Source organism: Heloderma suspectum, chromosome 1, assembly GCF_057233095.1.
Source record: "Heloderma suspectum isolate Gila_16-S chromosome 1, 16-S_ref, whole genome shotgun sequence".
Lineage (NCBI taxonomy): Eukaryota > Metazoa > Chordata > Lepidosauria > Squamata > Helodermatidae > Heloderma > Heloderma suspectum.
The window spans coordinates 33,925,672-33,950,246 of record NC_139458.1 but is presented as its reverse complement, the minus strand read 5'-3'; the positions used below and the strand labels follow the sequence as shown (position 1 = coordinate 33,950,246).

The 24,575-nt window shown below is 46.2% G+C and overlaps 1 protein-coding gene across 1 annotated transcript in view; it reads right to left on the bottom strand.

Moving 5' to 3' along the window:
• ITPK1 (inositol-tetrakisphosphate 1-kinase) overlaps window positions 1-4,854 on the bottom strand; it is a 183,598-nt gene extending 178,744 nt beyond the window's left edge. Inside the window, exon 1 of the mRNA XM_084840337.1 lies at window positions 3,960-4,854. Within this exon, the coding sequence (XP_084696463.1) occupies window positions 3,960-4,054 (95 nt within the window). The 5' untranslated portion in view covers window positions 4,055-4,854. The remainder of the gene's footprint in view (window positions 1-3,959) is intronic.
• Between the last annotated feature and the right edge of the window lie 19,721 nt (window positions 4,855-24,575).

The following is a 24,575-nucleotide window of genomic DNA, read 5'->3' as shown; positions in this document are numbered from 1 at the left end:
CATCAGCCATCTCACTGCTCATTCCTAATTCCAGATCATTTATAAACAAGCTGAAAAACATTGGTCCCAATACAGATCCCTGTGGGAACCCACTGTTTACATCTTTCCACTGGGAGAATTTACCATTAATTCCTACTTAAGAGATATGAAGGCCCAGGAAAAAACTGGGGAAAAAAATGGGGGGGGGGGATGGTTTTTTCCAAGGACCATTTTTGTTTTTTCCAAAAAAACTGGAAAAATTGAACAGCTTTGGTTTATGAACTATTTTCTTTTAGAATTGAAGACAAGGTATTTATATATTGTTACCCAGCGTTTACTCCCTCCAAAATGATTTCTAAAGGCTATGTAATAAGAACACTTTTATAGAAAGACTAGAGATGTACAATGCCTGGAAATAATGAAGCCATGGGGAAAAATTGTTTTTTAATCCTCTCTGTAAGATTGCCACCATAGTTATTTCTTTCATTCCTTATTAAAATTATTGATCTAAAGTATATTTTATTGCTAGACATTTATGCTATTTCCCAACATGTAAGTAGAGTCACCATTGTGCATTCTTAAAATTAAATGCGCATTCTTGACAGCTTGTGTTTTGTTCTATAGAGTCCTGCGTTTCTGATGCTGTGGCAGTCATTTAATGTAGTCCTAATCTATTCAGACAAGAATTACAGATTTACTGAGTTTACTTTTAAAAGTTTTAAAATATAATGACAATTTTATGAGCAAGCTAAGTCATACAAAAAATAACTTTAGGAACAGAAAGGCTGCTTTATGTTCCTAAAGCAGCCCTCCCCAACCCGGTGCCCTCCGGATGTTTTGGACTACAGTACCCAGCATTTCTGACCATTGGACATGCTGCCTGGGACTGGTGAGAGCTGAAGTCCAAAATATTCAGAGGGAACCAAGTTGGGGAAGGCTGTCTTAAAGTAACAAAGTGACTTTAGAATGTGTAAAGAGAATTAAAAAAATAAGTATTGCTTATTTTTCAATGTTTCCCAAAATTTCCAGTCCCCCCCCCAAAAAAAATCCATTTTTTTCCCCCATGGCCTTACGTTTTCCAAAAATTTTACATCTCTACCCATGTGTATATTCTCTGCCCATGTTTCATTAATATGGTTCAAATTAACAGGAGAAGTATAGGTCAAACATTGTTAAGAACCGCTGTTAAAAGCTCCCATTTATTTGTTTTGCAAACCAAAGTCATGGGATGGAAATAAATCTGTTCAATGACTTGCATCCCTTTTGAGTGAAAGGAGATGCTGTTGGGGAAATAAAGTGGCAAAGGAGATAACTTCCTTCAGCTAGCACTTACTGATCCATAGGAGGACTTCTCATCTTATTCCATGATTGCTAACTTTGTTCAGGACTCTTTGGTGAGGGACTTTTGTCAAAGGCCTTTTGAAAGTCCAAGTAAACGATGTCTACCTGATCACCCCTGTCCACATGTCCAGTTCCAGTGGCATTCCATCCTCACACAAAATGATCAAGAAAGAAGAGTTCCCCCCTTTTAAAGTTGAAAAATCCTGTAGGCGTGATATAAGCGAACACCCCAAATAAATCCTTAGGATCTAAAGAGGCACATTTTTAAGAAGAGACCAGTTAAGTATCCTTCAATGATGTACATGAATTGAGTATCAAATCAGAGGGTAAAATAATGAGATGGCATCCCCTCACACTTTTTTTTTTTTTAAGGAAAGTATACTACAGATGGTCACTAATCCCAGACTGGATGATTACCACACAAGACATTGGAATCCCCCATCACCTATGATTTAGAGACCCTATTCAGAGATAGTCAGAATAATTCTGAAAATGGCAGGCCTAAACAACTCCAAACCTCCATGGCCTGTTGCTGCTGGTCATGACCGCTCAGTTGGTCAGTGTGGTGCTAATATTGTCAAGGCTGTGGATTTGAGGCCCACCAGTTAAGGCAGACAGGACCCCATGACGTCTCTTGTCGGGGTGGGGGGGCTAGCTCAGTGGCAGAAGAATTGCAGGAGGTCCCAGGTTCAAACCCTGCCAACAACACATAGGGCTGGGAAAGACCCTTTTCTGAAATCCTGGAGAGCTGCTGCCAGTCAGTATAGCAGACAATACTGATGGGACAACGGTGTGACTTCGTATAAGGCTGCTTCCAATGTTCCAATGCAGTCTTGAGAAGTTCATATACCCCATGAGGTTTCCCTCTACTTAGGAGATAACATTCTATACCATACACTGGCAGTGTACTCTGCTTGTGCAGCCAAGATCTACTCGGATGCTCAAGTCCTCACATCTAGTTTATTGACTAGCTTCCCAACCATAAACTTTCAAGCCATATTTGCAGGCCAGCAGCTCCAATGACCCCTAACCTTTCACCATCCCTCACAAAAAAAGACACTCAGGGGTTCGACTGCTGCATTTTGAGACAAAATGCCTGAGGGATACTAGTTGGACATTACTGGCAAACAGAGATGGAATAATGTTAAAAAGGAGCAAAGGAAATTGTCTTGTAACAGCAACACAGTCAAAGGGTTGACTGGATGTTTAACAATAAGGCCTCAGTTGTTCTCACTAGGCTTTTAACTGAAAATATTATCTGGAATATATAGTTTGAGGAATTCAGCAAGTCAAGAAATAAGCAGCACAAACAGTTACAGAATGAAGTTGCAGCCACCAATAATGTAAGCCATGGAAAATTACCACCTTTGTTTGAAAAATGTCTAACTTCTCACAGCTGGAGAAGTTTTTTGTTGTTGTTGTTGTTGTTGTTGTTTTTACTGTTTAACCATTCAGAAGTCTCCCAAATACCCATATGAAACCACCACTGTCTCTAGTGAGACTACCATATAGTAAGGCTCAATAGCTTGTGTTATGTACCAAGACAATCAGCTCATTCATCTATTTAGTAGCCAGAACCATTATGTTACTGTTTTGGTTCTCAACCAAGCCTTTCTTGTTTTGACTATTAATAAGCCCGGTAAGCTTTTGAATGGCGCATGCAACCATAAGTTTAATTGAACCCCGATAGTACAGCAAAGAAGGCGATCAGGAAAGGCCTTTCTTAGGTTTTTTTTTTTTAGATAAAGAAATGGCTAATATTTAGGCCCATCTTAGCTTAAGGCATACGGTATTTACTGTTGCACATTAAGGAAGAAGGGAAAGATTACTGTCATCACAAAAAGATGCGAGGTCCAGAAAAGCAAAATTGAGTGAGGCACAGTATTAGTTACACACACACAATGGTACGTTATTGGACAGATACAGCCTGCTTTCCACCACAAAAAAACAATACTACTGGAAGGCTTACTAGCATTCCACTATATTCACCTATTTTTCGAACGTGTAATAAGTAATCAGCCTTCCCAGACCAGTTTATTACCACATCATTTAAGGCACAAGAAAGTTCATAAGCCATAACAAGCGTGGCTAAAAACTTCCCTCAATATGTTATTTAAAAACCTGCATATGTCTGTATAAGCCCCCAAACCTCACATTATATCCCATCTGTTATTGGCGTATCCAGAGAACAAGGGCTGGGGGGGGGGGGGGGAGGTAGCAAAAGAAGCCAAGCAAATTATACGCTTTGCACATCCTCACTGAGTTAGGCACGTTTCTTTCACTTGATCAGGGTGTTGCTAGTGATTTGTAAAGACTTGATTCCCCAAGTGGCAATTACCAAGGGTCTTAAGCCAGGAGATCATGGTTAAGAAACAAAGAGGCCCACCGTGTGAAATTATTAAGAAAGGGAGATGCTAATGTGTCAAATTTTAGCAGCCTTGCCCAACCTGGTGCCCTCCAGATGTGTTGGACTACAACACCCATCACCTCCCAGCTGGCTGGGGATGCTGGACGTTGTGGTGCAACACATCTGGCGGGCACCAGGTTGGGGAAGGGTGACTTATGGAGTTCCCAGAGAAAAGGGAATGGATTCTTTCTTACCTACACAAACACACACCATCCTCAAGACTCTTTCTTACCTGCAAAGCTCTGCAAAGGCTTGGAAATTCAGCTTCTTGATTTTCTTCTCGCTCAGCCAATAACCAACCCTTTTCCCTTTCAGAAAGGTCTGCATCTCGTCTTCCACTTGTTCTTTGAAGAAGGGAAGAAGCAGGAAGGAAGAGAACCTCCCCCAGTACGCAAAAAAAGATTCCGGCACCTACTTGGAAATGATACGCGTGCGTGTGCGTGTGTGTGTGTGTGTGTGTGAGAGTGTGTGTGAGAGAGAGACAGAGAGAGAGAGAGAAATATCTCTAGGAGACACACATCCAGTCTTCAAGGTGCCTGGAGCTCTGACGAGGGCGAGGTCATTAGTATTTCGCATACATCTGGGATGATGATAATGATGGTGGTGGTGGTGGTTTTTCAAGCAGCGGAATCCCGGGAGAAGGAAGCGGCGGGGAGGGAAAGCAAAAGACGCCTCTCAGCAGCCATCGGGGAGCTTCCCCACGCCAAGGGCTCGCGCGGCCGGGCTCCCCCGGGTCCTGGCGAGCAGCGGCAAGCTGGGCGCGACCCTTTCCCGCAGGCCCTCCGACAGGCGCAGCGAAGCCAGGAAGGTTCCGAGGCAACGGGAAGGTGCCTCCGGCCAAGGGGGAACGGCGGCGTCTCCTCCTCCTCCTCCTCCTCCTCCTCCTCGTGCCCGCTTAACGGAGCAGGCAGGCGGCGGCGACTGCTGCCGCCCTCCGAGGAAGCCCAGCCTGAGGCGGCGGCGACTCGGAGCTCGCCCAGAAGAAGGCGCGCAGTCCCGGGCGAGCCGCGGCCGCGGAGGAAGGCGAGGGGCGTCTGGAGCGGAGCCGCGCGCTCGCCTCCTCCCTCCGGGGCTGCTGCAGCCTCTCAGGTCTCCATTTGCCCGCTATTCGACGCCGCCTCCGCTTCCTCCTCCTCCTCCTCCTCTCTCCACCCCCGGCACGAAGTGGGCGGGGGCTGCAGGACGCGCCCTCGTCGCTGCGGCGGCGTCCGGAAGACCTCGCCCGCCCGCTTCTCCTCCCCGAAGCGGCGGGCCGCCTCGCCCGCGCCGCTTCTCTCTCTCCCTCCCCGGGTCGGTGCTGGCTCCGCCGCCGCGGGCGCCCCCGCATCCCCCCCTCGGCATGCGGCTTGCCCGGCAGCGGACCCCGCTGAGTTCGGTGGGGTTTACTCCCGTGTGCATTGCGCAAAGGGATTTCGCGGCCGGCAAGACGCCGCACGCAGCGGCTTCCCTAGGCATCCATATTAGCGTAAGACCCAGTGGGGGCTGGTGGCCCCGATTTCGGTGGGGTGGTGGGTCCGTTCTGGGTGTCGGCCAGAACCAGCCAGAACTCTCGAGGCGCTATCCAGTTGTGCTGAACCCTATCGCCAAAATGCGCTTAGCACCTTGGATAGCTCCGTTAGAGTTCTGACTGAAAGCCAGAATGGGAGCGCAGCCCCACCTAAATCAGAGCCACCAGCTTTCACTGGTAAAACCCTTTATTGGGTATTGTTTAGGCCAGCCGAAAAGATCACAAAAACGTGTGCCTTGATGCAGCGGATGGAAGGGGAAAGGGCCCTAGCTCAGTGGTAGAGCACCTGCTTTGCATGCAAAGAATCCTGCTCGAAACTCCGGCAAGCCGCTGCCAGTCCGTGTGGACAGTCCTGGGCTAGAGATGGCCCAAGGGTCTGACTTGGTATAAGTCCCAAAGCAGGGAAATTAGAACACCAAAAGGCTGGCCTTGCATTCTTCATTTCTGGCATTTGGCCAAGAGAAGAGAAAAGTTCTTGCTGGTGAAGAGTTTGACTACTGTAGGGCCTCCATGCAAATAGGATTTGCTCAAGTACTGGGTTGCAAAGGAGGCGGCTCATCTGGGCTCATAGGGCCATGAGATGTTTTTTCATCATGTTCTGGAACATGATGTGAAATAAGGAAGAAGACAAAAATTGCCTGGTCAGCACAAGCGGCCCCCACAGATATCTAACTACTTCCTGGTTAGAATTGAACTGGGGATTTTGTGGGATCATGTTTGGGGGCAGGGGGAACTACATCAGATACTCAGAAAGCAGCCACTGTTAAGACATGTGATAATCAATGGTATCTTATACTTTTGTTTAGTTATTATATGCTTGAGCAAGACCAAATTACTTGCTAAAAATTGGAGTTGATGGGACATCCCGAGGCCACAGCTGGTGTTGGACTTAGACCGGAGAGACTTGGTTTTAAAATCTCTGCTCAGCCACGAAACACACTAACAGTGCAATCCTATACATGCCTGTTGTTGCTCAGTTGTTCAGTCGTTAAGTCGTGTCCAACTCTTCGTGACCCCGTGGACCATAGCACGCCAGGCCTTCCTGTCCTGCGCTCTCTCCTGGAGCGTGCTCAAGTTCATATTCATTGCATCGGTGATGCTATCTAGCCATCTCATCCTCTGCTGTCCCCTTCTCCTTTTGCCTTCAGTCTTTCCCAGCATCAGGGTCTTTTCCAGGGAGTTTTCTCTTCGCATTAGGTGGCCAAAATATTTGAACTTCAGCTTCAGTATCTGTATCTGTATACATGCCTACTGAGATATAAATCTTACCAGGTTCAATGGGACTTATTACACAGAAGGACTACCTTCTGTAAAGTAGGACACATGACCACTCTACCTAGTATAAGGCAGCTTCCTATGTTCCACTGCCACCCACATTTCTGAGGCTCCTATTATTGTTAACTTCTATGAGGTTCAGTATGAAAAGGGGTCAAGATCTTGGTTGACACTGCCAATAATGCTACCATTAGAAACCTTTAGAGCACAATCCAACAGGATTGACACTCAATAGAAGGAGGGCTCCGATCTCGGTGACCTCCATCCATTTTTAGCCCTGCCCAGAAGGTCAGGAAAAAGAACAAGAGACTTTGTGGCCTTAGAGGACCATCTAGCTCTCCTATCTTCCTGGGGGTGGGGGGCAGGAATGGAGAAGCTTGTGGATACAAAGGTCTACGTCCTCTCCCCTGCTCTCCCACCAGCCCGCCTCCTTTCCACTCTCCCAGTCCATTGTGACCTTGGAAGAGGAGCCACCATGGAATGTTCTGCAGTGGCTGGGAGTGGGAAGGGGGGAAGATCCACAATTGGATCTCTTCTCCTCCGTGGCTGTAGGTCAACAGCCACAAAGAAGGAGATATGCATTAACCTATGGCTCCCCACATGCCATCTGTGAGATACAAAATTGTGCATGCGGTGGAGAAAGGGAAAAGGGAGACATCTTTCTCCCTCTTTCATAATACTAGAAAACCCCATGAAGCTGAATGGTGGGAGATTCAGGAAAGATTAATGGAAGTATCTCTATGCACAGTGTAGAGTTAAAACTATGGAATTCACTTCCACAAGATGTAGTGATGGCCACCACTTTGGATGGCTTTAAAAAGGGGTTAGACACATTGGTGGAGGAGAAAGCTGTCAATGGGTGCTGATCCTGATGGCTATATGCGACCTCCAATATCAGAGGCAGCGTACCCATGTATACCATTTGCTGGGGAACGCTAGTGGGAGGGCACTATTGCACTCATATCCAACTTGTGGGTTTCCCACAGGCAGCTGGCTGGCCGCTGTGTGAACAGAATGCTGGACCACCAATCAAGCAGGAGAGAAAGCAGCCCACCCTGCTGAACTGTTACACACTCCCTGCCCAACATGTAGCTACCCCTTCTGGTAGCCCATCGTGACAGAGCAGGAAATAGAACTTTCGATCTCCAAAGATGCTGAGTGCAGGCTGCTGACTCACTAAACCGGGTGTGACTTGCTAACTGTACTGAGCTATTAAAAAAAAAAGTGGCAGAGTCTGGCTGCTTTTACGGGGGAACAGTAAACAGTTGAACAGGAAAAGTTGGCAGGGTTGGGACTGGAATGTTGCGATATGCCTCAAGTGTGTACAGTAAGCGCGGGTGTCACTATTGTTTGCATTAACAGGAAAAGCAAACCCCAAGGGCTAGCTTTGTTCTTAAGCAGGACATGACTGTTTGGCAACAGCGATTTTGGTAACAGCAACTGTGGCAACAGCAAACAGATTCCCAAAATGGGAGCATTAAAAAAAAAAAAAATGCCATTGTGACTGATCCAGGTGACACTTGTGGCCAAGGAAGCAAGAAACAGAACAATCTGGTTCCAGGAGTTAGTCCTTATTCTGATTGAATTAACAGGCTAGTTTTTGCTTTCAAAGAAAATGACTGGCAGGAGCCCCTGGACTGGAGAGTGGGAGTCAAGCACTTGGACAGAGGCATTAGAAAACACCTCTAGACTGGCGATCCTCTCCTGTGGGAACACAATAGTCACCTTTCTCAGGTCCAAAACATCTGAATGCTGGAGGTGTAAAATCCAAATGGCTCCTCTCCCTTGCTCACCATATATATATATATATCAATAACAGAGCAATCCTATTGTTTATTTGGAGCACTCCAAGGTCAGAGCATCCTGACACAGAACAGCACAGCAGAAAGGAGGGAGGAGCTGCATTCACTGCTCCTTTCCTCCCAGTTTCTCTAAAACAAACAAACCCTATTTCCCTCTCATCGCCAGTATGGTGTAGTGTTTAGAGAATGTATTGGCCCCAGGAGCATAGCCAAGTCATTTGTAGTGTTAGAGGGGCCTAGAGATCCATAATGCTTGCTCAAGTTCATTATTGGTGCAATTCCTGTGCTAGTAAGCCTCTGAGCATGTGCAGATGAGTCAAAAGGCCGATAACAGCCTTCTCAGTGCGTTCCTTACTAATGAGGAGAAAGTCTTATCTCTGATGTGCCTGGGTGGGAAGCAAAGTCTGTTTACAAGTGGCTGTGCCTGAGAACCAAACACTGCTCGCCTGTGTGGGGAATGAACGCTAGGGGCACGTGCTGCTGAAACGCTGCTTATTGCTAACCTGTAGAGTATAAGACCCGTTATACCCAAGGTCTGATCCAGCCATTGGGTACACCTGTGTGCTATAAGTTACCCAATAAAGTACTCCTTGTAAATAAACCGTTCAGTCTGATTTATCACTATCTTGGCACTTCTGACCTAAGAGTTCAACAGCCAGGGCAACACAGAGTGTTGGACTGGGACTTCAGAGACCCAGCTTCTAGTCCCCTTTTGGCCCCACTTGGGAGACCTGGCTTCTAGTCCCACACTTTGGGCCAGTCACTGATTCTCAGCCTAACCTATCTCACAGGGTTGTTGTGAGGATAAAATGGAGAGGACAAGGACTATGTAAGCCACCTTGGGTTCTTTGCAAGAGGAAAAAAGGCGGGATATAAGTGTAATAAATAAATAAGTAAATAAATAGTGAGCAATGCTAGGGAAGCTTTTAGACCAGCCCTCGGGCTGGCCTAAATTTCCCCCATTACGGGGCTGGGAGGGCTTTGGATACTGCATATCCAGAGCCTCCCCTGCTCTGCCCATGCCATGCCCCTGATTCACCCATTCTTCCCACTCTGATGTCGAAGAGGGCAGGGCCATGGAAAGATCCGCAGAGGCAGGAAGGGGGAAACTGAGATCAGATCTCTTCCTTTAAGGTCAGTGCTCTATCTCCAGCCTTGGAGGGGGAAATTTGATCTCTCCCATGGCCCCTAGGCCATCCCAGGGGGGCCATAGGATGCAGCCTAAATGATGAACAATTTGCTGGTTTTTAATGGCATCAGCCATCTTACTCTAATGCATGGTAGAGTACTCTTCCTCTAGTCTACCTTGACAGTCCTACCTATACATTTCCCCCATTCACATAGAGCAGTTCTCTGAGAACGACACTGTCTTGTTCAGTTATTTGCCAATGGGAGCTGCTTCTTTTTTGTTTCTTTTTTCTTTTTTGCTATCCCTAACTGCTGCGTGTGTGTGTGTGTGTGTGTGTGTGTGTGTGTGAAGGAAAGGGGGGGCGTTTTGGGTTGAGTCACAGCAGGAGAGGGAAGGATTAAACCTTTCCAGGTGGTGCGCTGCATTTGGTGGGTCATGCTTACTTTTGAAAAATGCACAGTTGTAGCTGCAAGCTATGTATTTAAAGAAACTCAGAGTTTGACAGAGGGGGCGTGGCTCAGTGGTAGAGCACCTGCTCTGCACACAGAAGGTCTCAGGTTCAATCCCCGGCATCTCCAGGTAGGGCTGGAAAGAATCCTGCATGAAACCCTGGAGAGCCGCTGCTGCCAGCCAGTGTCAACAATACTGGGCGGAGGGAGCAATCCTATGGCCGCTAGACAGCGGCTAAACAGCCATAGGATATGCTGTTTTCCGGAGAAAAAACAGCGCAGAGAAATCCCGTCCTCCACACTCGGAAGAGGAGCGCGGAGCGGGTGAAAAGGGGCAGGGCTAGGGGCGTTCTGGGGCAGGGAGAGCAGAACTGCATGTACGACACAGATGTGTGATACAGCAGCCTCCTTGTACGACACAGATGTGTGGTACAGCAGCCTCCTCTCTCGCTTGCCCCCCACCCCATGGGTAGACAGCCAAAAACGGCTGTCTAACAGAGTAAGCAGGGCAGGAGAGGCGCAGGGGAAATGATCCCCTCCATGCTTCTCCTGCCTTGCTTTGGATAGGCAGTCGCCTCTGAGTTCAGAGGTGGCCACCTATCTAGATAGGATTGCACCCTTAATGGACCAACGATCTGACTCAGTACAAGGCAGGTTCCTATGTTGACCCACAGTGTCCCCCAAAGCTAGAAGTGTTTGATGGCAACCCAGCTTACTTCTACCAGGTCTTGTTCCCTGTTCTCCAAGCTCTTATATACCTGTCAGTGGAACATCCCACAGTGTAAAGTGTTTTCTTCATCATAGCCATCAGGAGGTGGGGAGGGAGAAAATATGCATATAATATGTCCATGTACCAGGGGATTTGCCAAGAGGGAGTTTGTGAGGGCCTGGTTCACACAGTGATACACTGTTCTCTTTCCCTAAATGTTCCGTTTTTATTTAAAAATAAGTACATCTCGACTCTTTTTTCTTCTGGAAGTATAAGGAAACTATGCAACATGGTGCCAATTTCTACTTTATGCCGAACTGCAGACTCCACCTTCAGATCATCAGCTATAAACCATTTTTAGTCTCTTAACTCAATATTTGAACAGTTTAGGACCTCAGAGCTTTGAATCATTTGGTAACCTTCTGTTTACTGATAGACTGATGACTGCCTCCTCTGCTTTTGTAAGAACACTGGCTTGGATCCTCAGATAAGTTAACTTAAGGAAGTACACAGAATTAAAAAAATCCTGTCCTTTCCTTCCCACAGTTACTTATGACCCCGGAAAAGCCTCTAGGGAGGGTCAGGGTTCCTCCTGATCCATGTGGGGTGGGGGGGCTGCCAGGGAGAGGAGGGGATGGGAAACATTCCTCTGGTGAACTTCCTTAAGTTAACATATCTTAGGATTGAAGCCCAATTTTTGCCAAATACCTTCTGGCAGCCCCTTACACCCCATCCCATGTTGTTGAAGAACCACCCCCGAACCACTGCAGAAGCTTTTAGGGGGGCTCAGGTGGCTGCAACAGGGAGGGACAGGAAACTTTGTAAGGAAAGCTTAAGGTAACTTATCTTAGGACACAAATCTCTGATTGCCTCTTCTTCATGTTCGTCTTCTTCACAATATTTAATATACCAATCCTCACTTGAAACAAATCCTGAAGCAGTTTACAAAATAATAAAAACAAACAACAACAAAACAAACAAAATGGACTGCACACACACACACACACACACAATGACTGGGGTCACACAACATGCTAACCTACACTCAGTGTGCTGTTGTTGATCTGTGGGTTGTTTGTTGAAACATGGGTTGGCATGTTGTCTGAACACAGGACATTTTCCACAGGGTGGTCTGTTACCCATTCAACGTGGCTTATTTTTCTCAAGCCACCTTGAGAACTCATGGCTTGTTGGGCTGTTCAGGGTGGTTAACAAGCTGCACTGCATGGTTAACAAGCCACCCTGTGGAAAATGTCCTGAGTTCAGACAACACGTTAACCCACAGTTCAACAAACAACCCATGATTCAACAACAACCCACACTCAACCACTGAGTGTGGGTTAGCATGCTGTGTGAACAGCCCCATTAGTACCATGAGGCTGGTACAAAGATAGCTCATGGTTGGGGGAAAGCCCAAGCAAACAGATGCATTTTCAATCAATGCCAAAAGCATGCCAGCATTGAGGCCTGATGTACTTCAGAGGGAAGATCATTTCACCGGATGGGTGCCACTGCAGAAAAGGTCCATCTCCATGTCATCACCAAACAGAAATCTGTAGGCTGCAGCAAGGACAACAGGGCCTCCCCTGAAGATTGTAATGGCCTGGGAGGTTGGTATAGGGGGAGATGTTCCTTGAGATAAATGTGCCCAACTGCATGTATGAACCTGTGCATATTTATGCAGCATGTTGGGGAGAGGGGAAGAAGAGGGGGACTGGACATGTGGAGTAGCCAAATTCTAGAATCCAGGTTTTTAGGGTTTTTGTTAAGAGACAAAATTAGGAACATGTCCAGGTTCAGAGGTGCAATGATGCAAATTCAGATTTGATCTGGGTTGTTTTTTTTAAGAGGGACTGATGAAAGAGCAGAGGAGCATTGGCCATTCTGGCCGGGGATGATGGGAACTATAGTCCAACACATCTGGAGGTCACCAGGTTGGAGATGAATCACACTGATTCAGTTTGCACCAATACCATTCTATACTTTAATGATGCACACACACAAACAGGATGTCGGAGTCGAGAGAAGAGTGTTCAGGTGAGTGTGAACTGAACCCAGTGGTGCTCTCAGTGCAAGACCTTGGGGCAGAATTCCAGGGCCCCACTTAGCAGAATGAGCAGGACGGCCCCCAATGGCCGCAAGGCTGGCTTCCCACCTTTTGAAGTAAGCGAAGAAATACACACATTACCATTTAAAGAACACCCCCACCATTACAGTGGTGAATGAATAAATACAATACAATGAATACAGCCATTATGTCCAGAGTCCCAATTTACCAAACTGCACCACTGATTTGTGCTCCCTCATCCCATGAATGCTGCCACAGACTATATAAAACCCCAGTTGGACTGAAAATTTTGCCACTTGTTCTTTCCGGGAGACTCAAAAGGAGACATTTTTTGGCCTGAATGACATTACAGAATGTGCCTCAGGGAAGGTCTTCTGACAAGAAAGTTTCCTTGTGACATTTTTACAAAGCTTTTGCAACTCCCAGAAATCATGATGAAATTCCAGCTTCTGAAACCAAATACACAAGAGCTACAAGAAAATGGACTGGATCCCAAGAGCTCCTGTAAGGTAGCCTAAGGGCTCATGCTCACACCCCTGTGGGTTTTGTTTTACTTTACCCCACAACACCCTTTGAGACTTCCATGCCATGTTGCAACTACTGTAATATGGTGAGCTTTCCACAGGAGCAAGAGCATTGGAAAATCAGTTTTCTGGCTTGCATGGACAGTTGCCCTCCATGAGCTGAGGGCAGTGAATGTGACGAAGCATAGGGGTGGAACTGGAGCACTCCTCCTCTTCATATGTTTGCCCTATTCAGTTTCAGAACACCTGAATAGGGCTAGTGTCTTAGCTGGAATAAGAGGACAATATACTGCAACTGTTTGCTTCTCTGGTGACTTTCACATAGCATGTCTCCAGATCTCGCCTGCCCCTCACAGCCATTCTGTCCCTTCATGAGAAGGCAGGTTCCTAGTCCAGCCTATTAGCTGTGACGATGGTTGAACTCCCTCTTCAAAGAGAGAAAACATCTTCTTTCCTCTTGGTTCCTCTTCCCTCTCCTCCTCTCCATTCCCCAATCTCCCCCTTTTAAAACCAACTTCCTCTCAACGTTCCACCCCCTTAGCTGGCATGACCTTTTTTCCCCTTTTTTGGAATTGGGTGATATTTGCAGGCATGGAGGTACCTACGGAGAAGATTGTGCCTGCCAAATGTCAGGAAAAATAGGTGAGGTTTTTTTTGTGTTATGTGCCAATGATAGATAGATTAGATAGACAGATGATAGATAGATAGATAGATAGATAGATAGATAGATAGATAGATAGACAGACAGACAGACAGACAGACAGACAGATGAAACTGCCGATAACTTTATTGTTTCTTGGCAGATTTGAATGAAATATGGAAGGATAGTTGCCCCTTTTGAGGACATCAAGATTGACAGGTTTCAGATGAAGAGGCACGGGGAAGTTTGTACAAGAGGTATCCCAAAGTGTATGTGCTTATCCCCCACGTTCTTTGTGGGCCATTGTTCTGAAAATGACAGACAACCTAGAGGGAAGAACACTGCAAAGTTTCAGAAGGATAGGTGCAGCTGTTCATGTGGGAGGGGAATCCTCAAATTTTTGAGGGGGAGTGATTTGCTTCCGCTTTCATCCCCCTGGTTTTGGAACAATTTGTATGAAACTGGCACACATCAAGCTTCTTTACATGGAACTTTTATCCTGCTATTGAGATTAGTTACTCATGGAAATTTGCAGGTCCTTTAGGTGACATTGTCAACCTCCAGGGCGTCTCAGTACAAGCTGAAGGGGCCAGATTGCAGCTCGAGATCAATAGGGATATGGTCAAGGAACACCTAATTACTTGGAATGAGTTCAAATCTCCAGGGCCAGATGAACTGCATCCTAGAGTAATAAAGGAACTGGCAGAACAACTCTCAGAACCGCTGTCTATTATCTTTGAGCAAGTGCCAGATGACTGGAGGAGGGCTAATGTTCCTATCTTCAAAAAGGGTAAAAAGGAGGAACCTGGGAACTACAGACCAGTCAGTCTGACCCCAGTCCCTGGGAAAATTCTGGAGCAGATGCTAAAGCAACCATCTGAAAGCACCTTGAAAACAATGCCGTAATTACTCGAAGCCAACATGGATTTGTCAAGAACAAATCCTGCCTTACGAATCCGATCTTATTTTTTGATCAGGTAACCCCCCTCGTGGACTGTGGGAATGCTGTGGACATAATATACCTCGACTTCAGCAAAGCTTTCGACAAAGTGCCCCATGATATCCTGATGAGCAAACTAGCTCAAAGTGGGCTAGATGAAACAAAGATCAAGTGGATCCAGTTGGCTACAGAATCGGACTCAAAGAGTGCTTATCAGTGGGATCTTCTCAAACTGGGGAGAGGTAATGAGTGGGGTACCACAGGGCTCAGTCCTGGGCCCAGTGCTCTTCAACATTTGTATTAATGACTTGGAGGAGGAGGTGCAGGGAATGCTGATCAAATTTGCAGATGACACGAAATTGGGTGGGATAGCTAACACCTTGGAAGACAGAAACAAAATTCAAAGTGATCTGGATAGACTGGAGCGCTGGGCAGAAAACAACAGAATGACATTTAATAGGGATAAATGCCACGTTCTGTACCTAGGAAAAAGAAACCAAATGCTCAGTTACAAGATGGGGGATGTGTGGCTCAACAACACTACAAGCGAGAAGGATCTTGGAATTGTTGTCGATCACAAGCTGAATATGAGCCAACCATGTGATGTGGCTGCAAAAAAGGCAAATGCTCTTTTGGGCTGCATTAATAGAAGCATAGCTTCCAAATCCTGGGAAGTACTAGTCTCCCTCTACTCAGCACTGGTTAGGCCTCATCTGGAGTACTGTGGCCAGTTCTGGGCACCACACTTGAAGAAGGATGCAGACAAACTGAAGAGGGTTCAGAGGAGGGCAACAAAGATGATCAGGGGACTGGAAACAAAGCCCTATGAAGAGAGACTGAAAGAACTGGGCATGTTTAGCCTTGAGAAGAGAAGACTGAGGGGAGATATGATAGCACTCTTCAAGTACTTGAAAGGTTGTCACAGAGAAGAAGGCCAGGATCTCTTCTTGATCATCCCAGAATGCAGGACACGGAATAATGGGCTCAAGTGACAGGAAGCCAGATTCTGGCTGAACATCAGTAAAAATGTCCTGACTGTTAGAGCAATACGACAATGGAACCAATTCCCTAGGGAGGTGGTCGGCTCTCCCACACTGGAGGTGTTCAAGAGGAGGCTGGACAGCCATCTGTCAGGGATGCTCTGACTTGGATTCCTGCATTGAGCAGGGGGTTGGACTCGATGGTCTTGTAGGCCCCTTCCAACCCTACTATTCTACGATTCTATGATTCTGTGATTCCTGCTCTAAATGGCCTTTATTCCATTCTTTAAAAGATCAGAAATAATGAATTATCAAATTATCATGCTTGAGTTCCCCTTGAGTTCCCTTGTGAAAAGAGGCAAACTCACAATAAGAGGAGCTAGGCCACAGTGCCATCTAGCAGCTGTATAATGAAACATATGGAAGACTCAGATAAAGGGGGAAAGGAGGGGGGAAAGGGGGAAAGGAAGCAGGTGTAAAGGGAGTCCGTCATGATCCTGCATTTGAAATGAAAGCAGAAAGCTCCATTTTAAATGCAGGATTTTAGGGTCGTGTAGAGATGCTCATCATAGAGATATCCCCAAGAAAGAAACCTGCAAGCTTTCAGAAGAATAGGTGCAGGGGCTAGGGAGTTATGATGATTAAAAACTAGTTCAAGGCTTTTCTCATATTGAAGCTTGGTGGCGTTAGAAGAATGGCCATCTCACAATGCCATCTTTGCCCTCCCTCAAAGCACGGTGATTGGAGCCCTTGGTAAAATGCGCCCTGGGCTTAGAAGGGGGACCTCTCAGTCACTCAACCACAATCCCTCCCCACTCTCCCTGCTCAACAGTGTTTCAGAGAAACAAAACCCAAAGATGCCATTTGGAGAAGAGACAGAATGTCTGTGTCTCAAAGCCTAGAGTTTTTCCCCCATGTGAAAGGTTGTACCTAATGAAAGAGAGGGAGCAAGGAAGGTGAAAAAGACCTCAGGGCCCGCCCCAGCTGGAATCTCCCCCCCCCCCCGCACAGGGCCATCTACCATTAATTGCCCTGTGGGAAGGATTCCAGGAGAGAGGGAGGATACCACCAGACACATGCTCCTGTCCCAGCTGAACTCTCCCCGATCCCAAGGCTATCTTTCACTGTCTGCCCTGTGGGAAGGATCCTGATTATATGTACGTGTGTATGTGTGTGTGTATACGTGTGGATAGATAGATAGATAGATAGATAGATAGATAGATAGACAGACAGACAGACAGATACACACACACACACACACACACACACACACATGAATATTGGTTACTGTGGTTTATTATTTTTATGTTTGTTGTAAGCCACCTTGGTAAGATTTCTGTCCTGAAAGACAGCATGTAAATAATCAATATCAGTCAGTCAATAAGAGACACAAACTGTCTTCCTTTTTACCTGGGCAGATGACCTGCACCACTTCTCCAGACCATTCTCTCACCCTTCTTTCTCCATTAGTGGAAATGTCTTTTTATAACGTTTGTGCCACCTTATGCATATATCCACTCACAACCCCCTTTTGAACTTGCACCCATTCACTTTTACCTGGCTACTTTGTAATCCCTTCTCAAAGGTGAATTGTAGCAGGTACGGATTTACAGGTAAAAGTGGGCAAGGAATGCCACACTACTTAAGGGAAATTAAGGGCTTGCAATTCTGGGGTGGATTCTGAAAAATATACACGATCAGTGCCAGGACACTGAAAGATAAGACTGAAATGAAATATGAGGGTGACAGTTTGGGCACACCCTACCTGTCCCAGTGAGTTATTAGCAGCTCTCTCTATGATCCCCTGTTGTTTGAATTACCCTTACAGGGTAAACAGTGTGGAGAAATAAATGGCATACACGTAGTCTGTAAGAAAGGGAAAAGATGCAGCACTAGGAATGCGTTCATTGCTTGTGGTCTTCTATGGAATTAACAACTTGACTACTCAGACCCATTAATGCAGGCAGTGGAGGCTCGTGGCTCCGATGTCAGTGGGGCTGTGAATCCTCTCTCGGTTTCAATCAGAACCCGTCAGAACTCTAAAGGATAGCTCTAACTCTAAAGGATAGCTCATTCAGAGCTCTGACCATAGCAGATTCACAGCCCCACTGACATCAGAGACACCAGCCTCCACTGAATGCAGGGGTGCACAACCAAATCCAGCTGTCCTGGAGTCCCAATCTGGTCCTCCAGTGTTCCCCAAATGGCCACACACCCTTCCTCTGGCCCCACCCCCTTTCCCCCAAGCCCGTCAGAAATGGATCGTCCTTCCCCCTTCACAATCAACACCACAAGGAGACAAAGCTTCAGGCTAATACTACTATATTTTGCTAGAAACTAGCCTCTTTACAAATGCTGATTCCAAGAAACTCTCAGACTGCCTCAGGCCCCTAAACAACTAATCTGCAATTTGCCGACAGTATGGGCATGAACCTCACGGCCAGACTTGCTTCGCAGTGATGCTTCTCCCTTATGGTGGCTTCCTCCTACGTTGGCTTCCAAGAGTGGCTGTCCTGGCAGTGTCTGAGCCCTGCACCTAACTTTTCCCACTTTGCTTTGCGACATGCCCTCATGTCTCTCAAGTCACACCCCTCTTCCTCCTCCTCCAAAACTTTAGGTCTTACCGTGGAGAGAGGGGGCAGGGACTCAGCCTGGGCCATCTGTTTGTCAAGGTCTTCAGAAGAATCTCTCCCAGCATCTTGGCTCACTAGGGAGGGTCTCTCCCCTGGCCTCTGAGCTGTCAGACATCTCAAGGCTCTAGGACTCATCCCTGACAAAAAAAACCCTCATTGTTAGGTGGTTTCCTGGAGCTTGTGTAGTTTTTCCCCATTCGAAAAGGTTGAAATTCCTCTCCTAAGGCTTCGTTACGAGCAGTACAAGCTTTAAGCTCAAATATGCTGGTAGTTTGGCCTTACCTCTTTTGCCTTTGGTCCAGCCCACCATAGCAGTGTGGCCCCTGAGAGTTTCTCTGACATGGAATTCGGCCCTTGGGCTGAAAGAGTTTCCCCACCCCTGCTGTAAATGGCTGGATGTTGATGTACCAATCAGTAATTATTAAAAGTAGGGGGTTGGATCCAGAATATCACTTCCTCAAATGGAAGCGGCTGAGATCCAACAAAGGCTCCTCCTGGAGGAAGTGGGGAGGCATTATTCAACTATTCTCCCTTCTCCCTGCAGTCCTCCATGCCACCTCCCATACTGTTCCAGAGGGTCCCCCAGCCCTCCAAAGCACTTTTTCAGGGGCCACAGGGGGCTTTGGGGAGGAGGGATCAGCAAAAATGGCCTCCTCCCCATCTTTACTCCAGCGGGAGCATCCCAGAATTGGAACTCAGGATCTGAGCCAATGACCATAAGCCTCAACTATCCCAGTCCTTTCAAACATGACATTGTGTGTGTGTGTGTGTGTGTGTGTGTGTGTATGTGTATACACACATACACAGAGAGAGAGAGAGAGAGAGAGAGAGAGAGAGTATTTAGGAAATACTGTAGAAGTTATGGGGAAAAATGCTCAAGTAGCAACACAACATTCATGAGACTAATCATGTCAAAACAGAAAACATGTAGACCAAACTGTTGGTGGCAGGCCTAGAACAATTGACAGCTGAGGGTAAAATCCAACATAAATCCTACTTAGAGTAGACCTATTGAAATGAATGGAACTTATGTTATACCCATTCATTTCAATGGGTGAGCTGAGCAGAGTAAACTCTACCCTAAGTAGGACTGATATTGGATTTTACTCTAAGACTCCACCTTTTTACTACATAACGTGAATACACACACATATACCATCCTGTATTCGTTTGAGATGAAGGGTACTTCCAGAGAAGGCTTTCATCACACCATTGTCCTGCCTCATTCATGGAAATTTTACAGGGGTGGCCAAACATCTTCCACTCATAAAGCTCCTGTCGTTTTCCACTACTTCTTCCATCTTTTTCCTTAGTGCAGAAAATCCGTTACAGAGAAAAAGATGAATAGCTGCACAATGCCTTCTAATTAGTAGCCTTAGGAGCCCTCTGTTCGGAAGCATCCCAAGCTGAGGGTCAGTTCCCCAAAGCTAAAAATCAGCTCTCTGGCCCCAAAGGTGGGTTGCATGTGAATTAATTCTGGCCATGCTGATAAACTGTGGTGCAGTGCACATCCAGATTGATTTTTAGCATGCCAGAAGGTGAGTAATTTTTCTGCACACCTTATTACAGGCTTAGAATCAATCTGGTTGCACAATGGACCAGACAACTGATTGGCTACACAACCGTTTATAATGGGACAGTCATGTGGCCAAGGTCAATTTCTCATCATGTGAGTCAGTCGTAAAGAATATTCAGTAGGAAGTTGTATTGATTTGCCAGTCACAAAAAGTTCACCGACACCAATAACAGCCATTTCTAGACAAAAATCAAAATCAAGATTCATGACTAACTAGGAAGGCAGCTTGAAGGCTGATACAGCCATGACTCTTACCATAGTGACATTTAAACATCAAGAAAGTCAAAACCTAACTTTAACTGTGTTCCACTCTCCAGAGCGCTTGTGCCGCTTGAGATAGTAATATTATCTTAAAAGGCAGAGATTGAAACTTTCTGTTAATGCAATTTATCTTCGTATACAATTACCTAAATTGGGCACAGCTATTTAGGGTTTTATAGGTCAAATCCAGCATCTCAGAATATTCTTAGAAGACAATAGGAACCAGTACAGCCCTGGTGTAGCATGCATTGAATAATAAAACATCTTTTAATAAACACACTGGGCAGTATTCCAGTGTGACACCCAATAGTGTCACTGTGCTTCTGCTCATTCTGTTGTGCCCACAGGACCCACCGCTACTGCACCGGAGAGCTAGCACTGCCTAAAGCAACCCTGGAAACAAGTGGAAACGTTTATGTCCAGACTGTGACAGGTCAGCAGAGCTCCCTTGTGTGAGTGCCGCTGACCTGCCCCATTCTGGAATGGAGCACTTCCACTAATTCCCGGTTACTTTCAGAACTGCTAACTCTGCACTGCGCTGGCGGTGGGTCCTGCTGGCGCACAGGCACCATAGAAGACTGTCCATTTAAAGCAACAAAATTTCTAACAATTGTGAAGGGAAAATAAATTCATAGATGGTTTCAGAACCTGGCTTGTTCTGACTGACCATAGTTGAAACAAACTCCTGCTCCCTGAGTTCAGACATCATGACGAACTGTGCTTAGTTTAAAACTCCAAGTGGAAGCTTTCAATATCCTCCTTTGGCATGCCAAAGAGAAGAAAAGAAATGGGACGTGCAAGTCCATGAGTTGTGTAGGTTTGCTCGGCTCCAGGTTTCTGAGGGCTCTTGGACAAGACATCCTCAATGGGCCCCCTCCCTCGGTGACTCTACCTCCTCACCTCCATTGTCACCAGCTGCTATTGGTCCTTCTCCTCTCTCTCATCATGCACTTGCTTGCTTGACAGGCAAGAAAGACAATGAACAAGTAGGCAGCTCCATCTCCTATTCCTCCTTCTCACCACCATAATTGTCTGGACCAGAGCAAGAGGCAGGTGAACAAGCAGGTTGCAATTATGAAGACGAGGGGTCCAGGGTGCTCTTGTCAGTGGGCCCCTGCTGGGATGTGGGCTCTCGGCACGTGCCCAACTGTGCCCACCCCTGACACCATCCCTGTTGCTCATGCATCAGGAAACCATGGTTTCATATTACATCTGAGTAGGTTTCAGTGTCTTGTTGAAGGGCATTCAGTGAATTCCATGGCTGAGCAGGAACATTACAAAAGATAATCTTTACTTCCATGACTGAGGGAAGATGAAAGGCTAGCTCCTGACTTTCCACTCAGCCTTCAAGTTCACTTTAAATGACAACAACAACAACGTTCAAAGCAAATGTCTGCAGGTTGTTATTTTTTTAACTGCATGTGTGTAACTGATGTGGTGTAAGCAGCTGAAGAAATGCAATGTAATTTTCCATTTTGGAAAATGGACATACAGAGAGGCAGATTAGATAGTGGCAGGCTGGTTTCTATTTTGTAATGCTTGAGAACCTACCAAGCAGTCATTCATCCAAATCTCTTCCCTCCCGCTTCAGAAAGGAGATTGTGCAGTTTAATAACTACAGATTAATTTTGAGATACAATCATCAGCAAAGGGTCAGGACTAAACAAGGGGAAACAAGCCCCAAATAGAGAACAAAATCCTTCTGTGATGTACAGTGATAATAAAAAAGAGAAAAACAGAAGGAAGAGAGCTTCGGCTATTGGGCGGTATAGAAATGAAATAAATAAATAAGAAGGAGGAAGCACAGAAGGAGGATGTCCACCTGCCACCGCCAAGCTGAGGTTTCTAGATTCCTCTCCCTACAACCATTCTTTTTAAAAAGCACAAAAACATCCCTTGATAGGGAAATCTTGCACAATTGATATCTGTTCTAAAGGTGGAGCTGTGGAGTTATAAAATGGAGGATCCTGATGATGTCCGAAGAAGTGCAGAGATACAGAACATTGCTTTGGAATTATTGTTATTTTTTTTAGAATAAAGGAGAACATCCCTGCTTTGTGCCCCTTACTAAAATCCAGGTTACTGAAAGGGGATTCAGAAGAGTACAAAATACTTAAACAGTGGTTTATCCTATATACTTCCCTCTAGAGCATCTAAAACATAAACAAAATGGTGCACACATGGTGGTAGAAAAGCAACACGTTAATCACCAGCAATGTAATGGAATAGCCAGTTATGGAGGGTGACACTAGTATTTGCTATATGTCTCATATGTTTTGTATTTTATAATAATTTTTAAGTGTCTTGGAATGTCCGTGCTCAAGCCTCTTCACAATCCCAGATCTCATAAGATCTCAATTCCAGCTTTACATTTCAAGGGACAAACTTACAGAATATGATTTTCCTGGTGATGCCAGTGCAGACATTGTGGGGGTGCCTGGAAAGCTGGTACTTCCTTGATAGGAGGTACTGACTTCCCTGCAAGAAAATCTGGAAGAGGCACCCTACTCAGTTACTCCAGCTGAGGACAGGCGCAGACCTATGCATCTGTTCCTATGTGTAACTGTGCTGGGGCATTAGCACAGGCCTGTAATGCAGTAGAGGGTGGTCGCTCCTATGTCAGTGGGGCAGTGAATTCGCTCTGGGTTTCAGTCACAAACTGTCAGAACTCTAAAGGAGCTATCCAAGGTGCGAAAGCCCCTTTAGGGTTCTGACTGGTCCTGACTGAAACCCGAAGCAGATTCATCGCCCCACTGACATTGGAGCCACCTGCCTCCACTACTGTAATATTTCTGAGTACATTACTACAGATCAAGAGTGGACAACTTTGGGAGGTCCAGGGGCCATTTTTACCCCCCAGGCCCTCCCCATGGGCCTCTCTCTCTCTCTCTCTCTCTCTCTCTCTCTCTCAATATATATATATGGCATCCAGAGAGGCTATGGAGCCCAAAGGGGTCAAAATTAGCTTGTTTCATAGTAGCTTGTTGTTGTTGTTGTTGTTCAGTCGTGTCCGACTCTTCGTGACCTCATGGACCATAGCACGCCAGGCCTTCCTGTCCTGCGCTCTCTCCCGGAGCGTGCTCAAGTTCATATTCATTGCATCCGTGATGCTATCTAGCCATCTCATCCTCTGCCGTCCCCTTCTCCTTTTGCCTTCAGTCTTTCCCAGCATCAGGGTCTTTTCCAGGGAGTTTTCTCTTCGCATTAGGTGGCCAAATTATTGGAGCTTCAGCTTCATTATCTGTCCTTCCAATGAGCACTCAGGGTTGATTTCCTTTAGGATGGACTGATTTGACCTCCTTGCAGTCCAGGGGACTCGTAAGAGTCTTCTCCAGCACCACAGTTCGAAAGCATCAATTCTTCGGCGCTCAGCCTTCCTTATAGTCCAGCTCTCACAGCCATACATTACTACTGGGAAAACCATAGCTTTGATTAGACGGACCTTTGTCGGCAAGGTGATGTCTCTGCTTCTTACTATGCTGTCTAGGTTGGCCATAGCTTTCCTCCCAAGGAGCAAGCGTCTTTTAATTTCATGGCTACAGTCACCGGCTGCGGTGATCTTGGAGCCCAAGAAAGTAAAATCTGTCACTGCTTCCATTTCTTCCCCTTCTATATGCCAGGAAGTGATAGGGCCAGATGACATGATCTTAGTTTTGTTAATGTTGAGTTTCAAACCAGCTTTTGCACTCTCCTCTTTCACCCTCAACAAGAGGCTCTTGAGATCCTCTTCGCTTTCTGCCATTAGGGTGGTATCGTCTGCATATCGGAGATTGTTGATAATTCTCCCGGCAATCTTAATTCCGACCTCTGATTCATCCAACCCGGCGTTTCTCATGATGTACTCTGCATATAAGTTAAATAAGCAGGGTGACAATATGCAGCCTTGTCGTACTCCTTTCCCAATTTTGAACCAATCGGTTGTTCCATGTCTGGTTCTTACTGTTGCTTCTTGACCCTCGTACAGGTTTCTCAGGAGACAGGTAAGGTGGTCTGGTACTCCCATCACTTTAAGAATTTGCCACAGTTTGTTGTGATCCACACAATCAAAGGCTTTAGCGTAGTCAATGAAGCAGAAATAGACGTTTTTCTGGAATTCTCTTGCTTTCTCCATGATGCAGCAAATGTTGGCGATTTGATCTCTAGTTCCTCTGCCTCTTCGGAACCCAGCTTGTACTTCCGGTAGTTCTCGGTTCGCATACTGCTGAAGCCTAGCTTGTAGGATTTGGAGCATCACCTTGCTGGCATGTGAAATGAGCGCAATTGTGCGGTAGTTTGAACACTCTTTGGCGTTGCCCTTCTTTGGAATTGGAATGTAAACTGACCTTTTCCAGTCTTGTGGCCACTGTTGAGTGTTC